The following is a 12,307-nucleotide window of genomic DNA, read 5'->3' as shown; positions in this document are numbered from 1 at the left end:
CCTCGGCCCTCCGTCGCACCCCCGTTGCAATTCCACAGTGGGCAGGCAGTTAACTGCCCGCTGTCAGGGGCGTCGTCCTTTTAAGGAATGAGCTTTTGCCTCCAAGAGCTGCCGGCCAATCAGAAGGCCAGCAAATCTGCGGGAACCAGCAGCATCACTGGGAGCAGTGGCTACTGTTGGTACTGCAGGAAGCCATACCGGACTGAAGACGTCGGAGTCCCTGGGAGAGGTGAGTGCAGTCGGGGCAGGACCCGGCGACGGGGTGCAAAGGGGCTGGTGTTTTCCCACGGGAGTGGTGATTTCCTCCAGGGGCCCTCTTAGGGCCCTGGCTTGCCCCCAAAGGAAGGACCCCCCCCCCCCCCCAAACCTTGCTAGGAGGCACCAGGTTTTACCTGGTGGTGTCTCCCTGCGGAGGCGGGCCCCTCCATTTTCTACAACATTGAGGTGGAAGCAGGAACAGGCCCATAAATGGCCATTAATTGCGCCTCTTAAGGGCCTCAATTTACCTGGGGCAGGAAAGTAATTCTCTGTCTTCAACGCCCCAGACTAAATTGGAAGGTGACGGGCACTTAATAGGCCCCTCGCCTCTGTTGCCATCCTAGAGGACCCATAAAATTCAGCCCAGTTTCTCCCTATCTACTCTATTGAAACCCTTCATGATTTTGAACACCTCTATTAAATTTGCATTCCTACAGTTTTTGACCAACATTCTCAGTAAAATTATGATGCTCCATTGATGCATACATCACTCCATTGCTACCTATATCTGTTCACTGGGTGCTAATCTCAAATCAACATTTCACCATGACATGTTATCAGGATTGCCCTATGTAGACATTTGCTTTGCCTTCTGTTCTGTTACCGCTAACACACTCATTAGGTCAGTCTCAAATACAAAGGGAAATGGACCTATTACATACTCCTGATGACTGATGTTCCTGTATTGTGTTCACAGGATCTCCCAGAGGTGTTTGCAGTTGATATCATCACATATGTTGGATTAAGCATCTCACTCGTGTGTCTGTTCCTGGCAATTGTCACATTTACCACTTGCCATCCCCTTAAAGATACAAGATGCACCATCCACATTAACCTGTGCCTGAGTTTGTTTGTTTCTGATTTTGTCTTCCTTTTCGGAATTTCACAGACAGGAAATCGGGTAAGAAAACCTACTAATTGTTCAGTTAATGGCAACACGCAGAAGGGAGGTGGCATAATGAACGGCATTGTCTTTTCCTGTTCCCTGTATTCCTGTCAGCTGCACACTCTCATCAGATGTTTAATGAAAAAAATGGTTCAAAGCTTGCATAAAATGTGCCTAATTTGGCACGTTTAGCCTCAGTGTTCCCTGTTCAGAAGGGACAAATATCAGCCAAATTTCCCCTGGCTGATCGGCAGCCTCTTTACTTGCAAGAGCATGTCTGTGGATACAGGGTGAAGCTACAACTACACTTTCCTCAACCCGAACACACGGACATATAGGTCTTGTCTTTACGCGATGGTATCAAATGGACAATAGCAAGTCGGCAGCCATTGAAATTAATTTGACAAAGGCACTTATCGATGGAGTAACTAAACCAGGAGTAAGATGCACCTCCATTTATGAATGTAACTTTAACTCACACTACTCAGTGTGGTATAGAGAATTATACAATGTTAATCTATATGCACTGATGAGTGTAACCAAGTTACTCATTTGTGACATTTCCACTCATGAAGTCCCATGATTCGTGAAATGCATTTGGATATGATAACTTTTTCTGAGCCTTGTTACCTATGTTCCATTCACTGGTGCACTGAATTAACACTGTGACTGTTCTATTTAGATACTTTGTGGAATCATCGCAGCCGTTCTCCACTACTCCTTTCTGTCTGTGTTTGGCTGGATGCTCTTAGAAGGTATCCAACTGTACCTGATGGTGGAGGTAGTGTTTGTCTCAAAGTTTCCTCTTGAGAGGTACATTTACTGGATTGGCTATGGGCTACCGGCTCTGATCGTGGCGGTTTCGGCAGCAGTTTATCACAATGGATATGGTACCCCATCATCGTAAGTTTGCATTTTTAAATGTCTTCATAAGAATGCTACATTTTACTCTGATTTGAGATTAAAGTTATTACTGTAACTCGTTTTTCGTTAACGTCTGCTATTTTTTTTAACCCCCCTCTTTTGTTGCCAATTATCTGCTGGAGGTAATAATTCCTCGCTGGGGAGCAGTTCCCCAAGCTCCAGTCAGTCTCTGGTTGTTTACCCTAGTGCCTATTCGTCAAATGGGATCCCAGGCACAGCATGGTAGCAAGCCATTGGGTCACAGGCAAGACAAATCCAACCTCACCCAATCTGGCCTAACAACATCTCCTTATGTGGCTCAGTGTCAAATTTTAAAGGCGCTTTCTAAATGCTAGTTGTTGTCGATAAACAGCGAATATTGCTGAAGAATCTTATTTCGATTTGGGTTGAACACAGGATTACCAACTCTGGTTGGACCTATTCCAGGAATTTTCATCACATGGCCTCTGACCTCCAAACACCCCGCCCCTACACTCCCACCATTGGACGTATGACATGCCCATCCTCGTGGGACACCGCCTTCCCCCAGCCCATTGGAAAACACACAGACTCTTGATTAGCTTATTGGATGATACTTGACTGTCAATCAAAGCTAATTGGACTAATTGGATCGCTTTTTCAAAGAGCTGGCACAGGGACCATGGGCCAAATGGATGTCTATTGTACTATAATCCATGTTATGTTACTTTCACCTTTTTTTTTTATCTTGTCCATGTCCTTTCTCTTCGCTTGGTTTGACAGGCCTCAGGCATTCTCTGGCAACAACCTAAAGTTACCTTTGTACAGGTGTGAGTCCAGACATAAGGGGAGTGGTTTTAATATACTGTGCTGAAGTGGATGGAAAATTGGGAGCAATGGTTCCCTAAATTTCCGATTTGCTTTGCAAGCTATTGAAGCTCCCTGCCAGCAGGGGAAGGTTCCCCAAAGAGTGTTTGAAAGAAGATGGCTGGATGTTGGAGTCACTGGGACACATGAAGGAGCAAGTGGAGCTTAGACGAGGCAATGGGTGTGAGGGGCTTTGTGTAGGTGAGATTTTGTGCAGTTCTGGATAAGCTGATTTGTGGAGATGTAGCCTAAGTTGATGGTGCATGTTGCGATGGTGCGCGTTTTAACCATCTCTTTCTTTTTAATCACAGCTGCTGGCTCAACTTTAAAAACTGCTTTGTATGCAGCTTTGTTGTACCTGTTGTTATAATCAGCGCTGTAAGTTTAATTAAAGACTACACTTGTATTTGTATTCTTGAAATGCACTGCACAATTCCATCTCCCATTGTACTGCTCACTTTTGCATTTGAACCAGATATTTATATGGGATCATTTTTACTGGGGCCCTTTGATGTCAGCCTCGCTTGAGCTTACGAGGTCGGTAGCAGGTCACCCTGTTTGGTCACCCAGCAGACGGGTAGACCATTGATGGTGGGTGAGTGGGCTAGATCTTGGGTGCTTGCCATGCGCTACAGACTGAAAAGGCAAGTGGTTGCTACCATGCATGGCTGTGGTGGGGGGAGAGGTTTGATGGCACCGCCCTCACCCCCAATCCCTCAAACAGCTCCCGGAGATGTTTAGCGGATGCTCCAACCATCACTTTTGTTAGAGGGCTGTAGATAAATAATGTAAAAGATCATTTAACCTTTAATCTTTAGGAGACCTGTATGAACCCCCAGATGAGGCACTTTTCCCCTCTTTGGTTGACAATTACGCCTGCTGTCATTAAATATATCACTGCTAATCGTACATGGGGGTCCCTCTGAGGAAAGTGGGCAATCCCTCATCGGTGCAGCTCCCTCCTTGTAAATACCTTGTGCACATTGGTGCAGCTAAGGTTAGCTAATTCAGCAGAGAGCCTTTCCTCTGTCTCAATAGATAAAGTTAAGTGGGGGAACCATGTCATTTGAGCGCTGCAGTATTTTTCTTTTGATTACAGGTCAATTTATTCTTCTTTTGCAAAGCGTTGATTAAGCAGAAAGTAGTAATGTCAAAGACAGGTTCAGACGGAAGTGGAGCAGAAAAGAGGTAACTGATTTACAAATGGTTATGGCATTCAACGTCACTTGGTTCTCAGGTTGAATGACGCGTACAACACTTTCAACCCTTTTGTGACAGTAGTGTCTTACTTATTGTTTATTTGTGCCTCACAAATGTAAAGTTGAGCTTCCACAATGGCTGAATGGCTAAGTCTCTCCGCCAATTCGATTCACTCCACTTGATATCAAGAACCAGCTGAGTGCACTGAATTCAGCAAAGGCTATGGGTTCCAACAATATCCCAGCTGTAGTGCTGGACTTCTGCTCCAGAGCTGGCCACATCTCTAGCCAAACTGTACAGCTACAGCACTGGCATCTACCTGACAATGTGGCAAATTGCCCAGGTATGTACTGCCCACAAAAAGCAGCACCATTCCAATCTGGCCAATTACCGCTCCATCAGTCTACTCTCAATCATCAGCAAAGTGATGGACGGTGTTGTTCACAGTGCTATCAAGTGGCACTCACCAATAATCTGCTGAATGACATTCAGTTTGGTTCCAACAGGACCTTTCGGCCCCAGACCTCATGACAGTCTTGGTCCAAAGATGAATATGAGCTGAATTTCAGAGTTGAGCTGAACGGGACTGCCCTTGGCATCAAGGCAGCACTTGACCGAGTAAAACTGAAGTTACTGGGGATCAGGTGGAAACTCTCCAATGACCGCAGTCATATCTGGCACATGGGGAAATGGTTGTGGTTACTGGAGATCAATCATCTCAGTCCCAGGGCAATGCTCAGGGCAACATCCTAGGCCCAACTACCTTCAGCTGTTCCATCAATGACCTTCCAGTTTTGTAAGAACAGGAGTATTTCACTGTTTAACAAGGAGCACGTGATTCTGCTGCTGTTTGTAACTTGGTCTGAACATGTCGGCTAATCGTGAAACATCTTACGGTCAGGTTTTTTGTTGCTGATGAAGTTTTTATGCCGTTTTGAAGTGATTTTGTTTAATATAATTTCTTTTAATTGGAGACAGATGTTTCTCTAAGAATTTTTAAATGCAATAGATTGTTGCAGACAACAGAACTTCAATATTCCAGGAATCAATTTAGCCCAACTGTGTCAATAGAAACTATTAATTATAAAATTAATGTTATTATGAGGGGAATCATATTCTAAATGTTACTATTAATAACTACTGTTATTTATTCTATTTGCTGCCGGGGGAGGTGGTGGAAGCAGATACGATAGAGACGTTTAAGAGACATCTTGACAAATACATGAATAGGATGGGAATAGAGGGATATGGGCCCTGGAAGTGCAGAAGGTGTTAGTTTAGGCAGGCATCAAAATTGGCGCAGGCTTGGAGGGCCGAATGGCCTGTTCATGTGCTGTACTGTTCTTTGTTCTTGCAATATTTATTTGGACTCTGAATAATTTGATTACTGATTTTCCACAGAGCATTTACACTGACAGCCATAGGCCAGTGGGTTATCCTAGGCTGTGGATGGATATTGGGTGGGTTTTACATCCAAAAGACAACCATTCCGATGATGTACATCTTCACCATTTTAAACAGTTTCCAGGGGATGTTCATTTTCATCATGCACTGCCTGATGTATAAGAAGGTTTGTCCACATTCCTTTATTTAATGTGTTCTTCACACACTCTGGCAGCTTGTGCATCCTTGTAGTCATTTGTTGAGATATCTTATGTTCTTCCCTCCTCCCCTGAAGGCACTGATTTATCTTGAATGGCCTAGCTCTAATTTTGGATTATGTCCTCGGTTCTTGGCACCCCCACCAGAGGAAATAATTTCTCTGTATCAAATCCTCGTAGCATTTTAAACACCTCAATCAGATTACTCTTCATTCACATATACTCAGGGAAATACAAGCCAAACTTATACAACCTGCTCATATAATTTAACCCTTTTAGCCACAGTATCATTCTGGTCCATCTTCAGCAAGGCCAATCTTTCCTCTCTGATCTATGGTGCCCAAGATTGAGTGCAGATAGGGTGTGACCAAGGCTATATAGAACTTCCGCATAAATTCCTCCCCTTTGTATTCCAGAATTTAGATTTAACTACAGCTAGTTCACCCGGTAAAAGGTTACTAAAACACTACCTAATTCATGCATGAAGCTTGATTTTAATATTATGATCATTCAACTCCTAAAGGTTTCTTGGTCTGGAGTGCAAGATACTTTGTCGTTCTGAACTAAGTACTTCGTACTGACTGACTGTTAAATTAACACATTGCCAAATATGTCCTAAGGATAGCCTTAGTTTATATCCACTCACCGACAAAACCATCCACCCATTGTCTGATTTTAGCAGGAGGCTCATTCAAATGGCATCATCAGTTCATATATCTTTGCTCATCAAGTTGATTGATGTTGCTCTCGGCTTTGGAACAGTTTGCTGTTGAACACTCCTAAGTTAAGCACAGCACACTCCACATTCAAAATAAATGTTTTCATGCTCTATCCTAACATTAAACCTTAGCTCCCTCAGATGCGCTCTCCTTACACAACAGTGTGACAATTTCACTTCTTACATCCACAGTCTTTAAGGCCATGCTGAGCACAATAGTTCAAATTTTGCTATGGGACGCTTTGTATTGTGGCCTTGCACCTAACAAGCCTTTGGTGGGGCTGTCCAAACTCATTGGACTGCTAGAAAAGAACGGAGAGGGTCATTCTCAAAACTGGAACTGCACGCTGATCTCAGTGGTAGAAAGAAAGTGCATTGACCAATAGAAATCTGGGAAAATACAGAACAAAAAAGGGACCAATTGTCCCAGCCAGTCCACTTCTTCCATGGACCATGTATAATCTAGACTATTATTGATGCTATACCAAATGAATCTTCTCGGGTATAGTCTGCACGGACTGCGAAGATTGAGTAGAATGGGTCTATGTTCCCCAGAGTTTAGAAAAGTGAGAGGTGATCTCCTAAAAACATAAAATTCTTTGTGACTCGACAAGGTAAATGCTGGCAGGCTGTTTCTCCTGGTTGGAGAGTCTACAACTAGGGGTCATAGTCTCAGCATGAGTACTTGGCCATTTAGGACTGAGCTGAGGAGAAATTTCTTCACTGAAAGGGTTGTGAATCTTCAGAATTCTCTGTCCCGGAGAGCTGTGGATACTCAGTCGTTGAGTAAGTTCAAGACTGAGATGGACAGATTTTTGGAAGAAATCAAGGGATATGGGGATAGGGCGGGAAAGCTAAGTTGAGATAGAAGATCAGCCATGATCTTATTGAATGGTGGAGCAGGCTCGAGGGGTAGGATGGCCTACTCCTGCTCCTAATTTCTTATCTTAAATACTCTCCGATCCTTGACGACCACTAAACAAAACTATTATTCACATCCTGGAACCATCTGCAAAACAGTTCAATCTTTTTCCCCCAAGGTTTTTCCTCAGCTTTTGTCTTCACCTCTCTGACGGTGCTAATCTATATTGGAATAGGGTTCCAGTACCTCAGCAACTGGTTATTTTTCATGTGTGTATCTATATCATTCGATTTAACGAGCTATTTGGTTTATACAGGCAAAGTTCAATCTGGTTTCTAATCATTGTCCACACCCTGCAGACTTGCCAGCTTACTGGAATCGAGATTAATTAACACAACACAAATTAGATATGAGCCTGGAACCTTTCTGAACTATATCATTCGCTGGTACACTTTGCATTATCTGCGTACAGTATTAAACCTCAGCATTCTTGTACTTGCTTTCAATAGGTGAGAGAGGCCTACGCTCACTGCCTTGGAAGGGCAGCCTGTTTGAGATCATCAAAACATATACCTGTTACTACTTCTGGCCCACAGACAGCATCAAGCCAGGTAAAAACACTGACGTTCTTCGGCAAGGGAGTGAGAATTCCTTACAAATAACAACAATAACAACTTTCATTTATATAACACCTCTAATTTAGTAAAACATTCCAGGAGTGATTATCAAACAAAATTTGACACCAAGCCACATCAGGAGATGCTAGGTCAGATGTCCAAAAGCTTTTTTGAAGAGGTGGGTTTTAAGAAGTGTCTTAAAGGAGGACAGCGAAGTAGAAAGGCGGAGAGGTTTAGGGATGGAATTCCAGACCTCCCCATGGTGTCTTTTGGGCTATAGAGAGGCAAGCGGATGCTGAAAAAGCTCTATCACCAATTGATGGAGCCAACATTCACTGTATACAAAATGATCAAGAGGAAGTCATTCATCATGTGCCTTGTGAGGAACTCCAGGTATCTGCCAGCCACCTATGGTCGTCATTTGTCTCATGACCAACTAATAACTAGCCTCCTGGGAGAAGGACAGAAGTAGACAAGATGGCTCCAGGGTTTATGGCCATAAATATAAGATAATCCCGAATAAATCCAAAAGGGAATTCAGAAGAAACTTCCTTACCCAGAGAGCGGTTAGAATGTGGAACTCGCTACCACAAGGAGTAGTTGAAGTAAATGGCAGGATGCATTTAAGGGGAAGCGAGATAAATACATATTGGAGAATGGAATAGATGGCTATGCTGACGGGGTTAGATGTAGAGCAATGGAAGGAGGCTCATGTGGAGCGTAAACATCAGCATGGACCTGTTGGGCCGAATGGCCTGTTTCTGTGCTGTAAATAGTAAGTAATACATGTGTGGCAGTCAATGTTTGGGGTTGTATTAATGTGATTATTAAATTCGGCAAACTGATACCTGAGCTAGGAAGTTCTACAGTCCTCTGGAGCAATGTTGATGATGGGCCATCTTATAAATGGTGGATCTGTCGCTGGGGGCTGGGATTCTTCCCATTCATCTCAGGATAATCCTGTAAGTCAATACTCTAACTGGTAAGTTGATCCTGGCTAGACACCAAGCAGCTGGAAGCTAACTTGTTTCTATGCTGGTGAGATATGTGGCTTTATCTGGTGGAACTGCAGCAGTACCATATCACACACTTATGCAACAACCTCTCTTCACTCTACAAAACCCAATTGAGATGAACACTGAGTTTTCAAACCAGCCTCACTGCTTCCATCATCACTGTCACCCAAAGGTCCCCTTCATCAAATCCCTAGTGGGCATCAGCAAAGTTGGACTTTGTCCCAGAACAAGATTCTGGAAGTGGGAGATGGGGATGAATTCCCAGGAGGAAGGGACTGTCACTGCAGGGCCGAAGGTTCTACATTGATATGTTTACCCCCACTAGAAATCTGGAGCTCACTCCAAATGCCTATTCATTGAGTTCGATTTCAGGATGCCAATTTGAAGATTTGCAAACAAGCATTAAAAACTGCCTTGATTTTCTTTATCTTAAATCAGTGTTTGTCATTTCTTTTCTTTTGAAGGAGTGAAGTACCCAGGAAACAGTATCAGCCAAATGGTATTGACCCAATGGTAGACGTCTTGGAGCACATTTTCTCATCAGATGGTCATTGACTTCACTCAACCTCAGGTTTTATCCCGTGCTAACGCTTCTTCGCTGATTTGCACCAACTGCTCAGGCTACAGTATCACCACACTATTGTCATGCCTACTTTCAAACACTGGCCAAGCCCCAGAGACAGGTAATAGGCCCTGGAGAGGGACAAGCCTCCTCACTGATTGCAGTACAGGGTAATGAGCTTTACAGATTGTCATCAGTTGCATCAGTCTAAAATCTGCAGCAAAGAATTATAATTCACATTGTTTAGCATAGTTTTGAATACACTCACTACACACAGTGTAGTGCACAGTGCACAGTGAAATACATGAAATGCACAGTGGCGCAGTGGTTAGCACTGCAGCCTCACAGCTCCAGCAGATCCGGGTTCAATTCTGGGTACTGCCTGTGTGGAGTTTGCAAGTTCTCCCTGTGTCTGCGTGGGTTTCCTCCGGGTGCTCCTGTTTCCTCCCACATGCCAAAGACTTGCAGGTAAATTGGCCAGTAGCAATTGCCCCTAGTATAGGTAGGTGGTAGGGAAATGTGGGGATGTGGTAGGAATATGGAATTAGTGTAGGATTAATATAAATGGGTGGTTGATGGTCGGCACAGACTCGGTGGACCGAAGGGCCTGTTTCAGTGCTGCATCTCTAAACTAATCATGCCTAAAATTACTCATATAGCTTTTCCTAAAAAATGTTATTTTCAAAAGGGAATATAGCTCACCTTCCAACTCATTCACCCCAACCTAGTCCCCAAATCCTCCCCAAATAATTACCATAAAAGTGGAGGGATGAGCAGCAGGAAGGTTTTCCTCTTCTTACTCTTCTTAAACTGAAAGCAACTTCTGGAGTCCACACATGCGCAGTTAAACAAGGAAATCCAGAAGTCGCTGTCAGTGATTCCCCATAAGATGTGCTGATGAAGTACTCCCCACCGCCCCTGTCTGCAATCAATTAGAAATCACTGAACTGATGAGACTGCTGCTTTTACTCTGTTTGCCTCACTATAAAAACGCTTGAAAAAATTACACAAAGAACAAAGAACAATACAGCACAGGAACAGGCCATTCGGCCCTCCAAGCCTACGCCGATCTTGATGCCTGCCTAAACTAACACCTTCTGCACTTCCGGGGTCCATATCCCTCTATTCCCTTCCTATTCATGTATTTGTCAAGATGTCTCTTAAACGTCGCTATCGTATCTGCTTCCACCATCTCCCCTGGCAGCAAGTTCCAGGCACTCACCATCCTCTGTGTAAAAAACTTGCCTCGCACATCCCCTCTAAACTTTGCCCCTCTCACCTTAAACCTATGTCCCCTAGTAAATGACTCTTCCACCCTGGGAAAAAGCTTCTGACTATCCACTCTGTCCATGCCGCTCATAACTTTGTAAATCTCTATCATGTCGCCCCTCCACCTCCGTCGTTCCAGTGAAAACAATCCGAGTTTTTCCAACCTCTCCTCATAGCTAATGCCCTCCAGACCAGGCAACATCCTGGTAAACCTCCTCTGTACCCTCGCCAAAGCCTCCACGTCCTTCTGGTAGTGTGGCGACCAGAATTGCATGCAATATTCTAAGTGTGGCCTAACTAAGGTTCTGTACAGCTGCAACATGACTTGCCAATTTTTATACTCTATGCCCCGACTGATGAAGGCAAGCATGCCATATGCCTTCTTGAGTACCTTATCCACCTGCGTTGCCACGTTCAGTGACCTGTGGACCTGTACGCCCAGATCTCTCTGCCTGTCAATACTCCTAAGGGTTCTGCCATTTACTGTATACCTCCCACCTGCATTAGACCTTCCAAAATGCATTACCTCACATTTGTCCGGATTAAACTCCATCTGCCATTTCTCCGCCCAAGTCTCCAACCGATCTATATCCTGCTGTATTCTCTGACAATCCTCATCATTATCCGCAACTCCACCAACCTTTGTGTCGTCCGCAAACTTACTAATCAGACCAGCTTCATTTTCCTCCAAATCATTTATATATACTGCAAACAGCAAAGGTGCCAGCACTGATCCCTGCGGAACACCACTAGTCACATCCCTCCATTCAGAAAAACACCCATCCACTGATACTCTCTGTCTTCTTTGACCGAGCCAGTTCTGTATCCATCTTGTTGTATACAAGATATACACCTGCATACACCTTGTTGAATGAGTTGTAACTGGATTTTTAATGGAATACTAGGTTCAAAGTTACTGCTAAACAGCCTCACTGGCCCTGCAAAACTAATTTTATACTTGTGGAACGTTATTTTTTTTCCATTATGAAAATAGAAATACCAAATATTTTCAAAACTTTTTTTAAAAGTTGGTTAATGTTATTCCAGTTTCAACTTTAATCCCGTTTATGTCTCAATCTTCATTTCACTCTGTTAAATTTTAATTAAAAGTGAGAAAAAAAACTCAGTGCATTTTGCTTCCTGATTTGCTGTCTTTGAGAATATGTCAATGTGATTGGCTGCTTACCCTGATTGATGACATCACTGCTGCTAGATGACTGCAGATCCCCTTGACTTGGTGCTAGTTTCAAACTGATGTTCGGAAAGGGGAAATCTATGCCACAGAGATGCTTGTGGGCATGTTTCTTTGAGGTCACCGATGTGCACCTTCGCTTTGCCAATGACTGCAGAATCTGGGCCATAATTTTCTTGCGAGCTGCATAGTAAGAGTTTAATCGTTGAAGTAAGATCCAAATGCATTACATGATAACACATTTTGTGTGATGGAGGTATAATAATCATCTATATATACAATCATGATGTTTCATAGTCATGCAATATATGTGCATATGACATAGTCATGCAGTATGTGTGATGAAGGTGTAACTGTTTTGTGTATTATAATATATA

At 43.6% G+C, this 12,307-nt stretch overlaps 1 protein-coding gene across 2 annotated transcripts in view; it reads left to right on the top strand.

Moving 5' to 3' along the window:
- Positions 1–12,279, top strand: part of LOC137355622 (adhesion G protein-coupled receptor E4-like) — a 36,534-nt gene extending 24,255 nt beyond the window's left edge. For both annotated transcript variants that reach the window (XM_068020975.1, XM_068020974.1), the window contains 7 exons: positions 956–1,159; positions 1,827–2,047; positions 3,205–3,271; positions 3,993–4,081; positions 5,495–5,663; positions 7,784–7,885; positions 9,372–12,279. In XM_068020975.1, the coding sequence (XP_067877076.1) occupies positions 956–1,159; positions 1,827–2,047; positions 3,205–3,271; positions 3,993–4,081; positions 5,495–5,663; positions 7,784–7,885; positions 9,372–9,377 (858 nt within the window). In that variant the 3' untranslated portion in view covers positions 9,378–12,279. The remainder of the gene's footprint in view (positions 1–955; positions 1,160–1,826; positions 2,048–3,204; positions 3,272–3,992; positions 4,082–5,494; positions 5,664–7,783; positions 7,886–9,371) is intronic.
- Positions 12,280–12,307: the final 28 nt, after the last annotated feature.

The sequence above is a fragment of the Heterodontus francisci genome, chromosome 43 (genome assembly GCF_036365525.1).
Source record: "Heterodontus francisci isolate sHetFra1 chromosome 43, sHetFra1.hap1, whole genome shotgun sequence".
In the NCBI taxonomy this organism is placed as follows: Eukaryota; Metazoa; Chordata; class Chondrichthyes; order Heterodontiformes; family Heterodontidae; genus Heterodontus; species Heterodontus francisci.
This window is presented reverse-complemented; position numbering and strand designations above follow the sequence as displayed.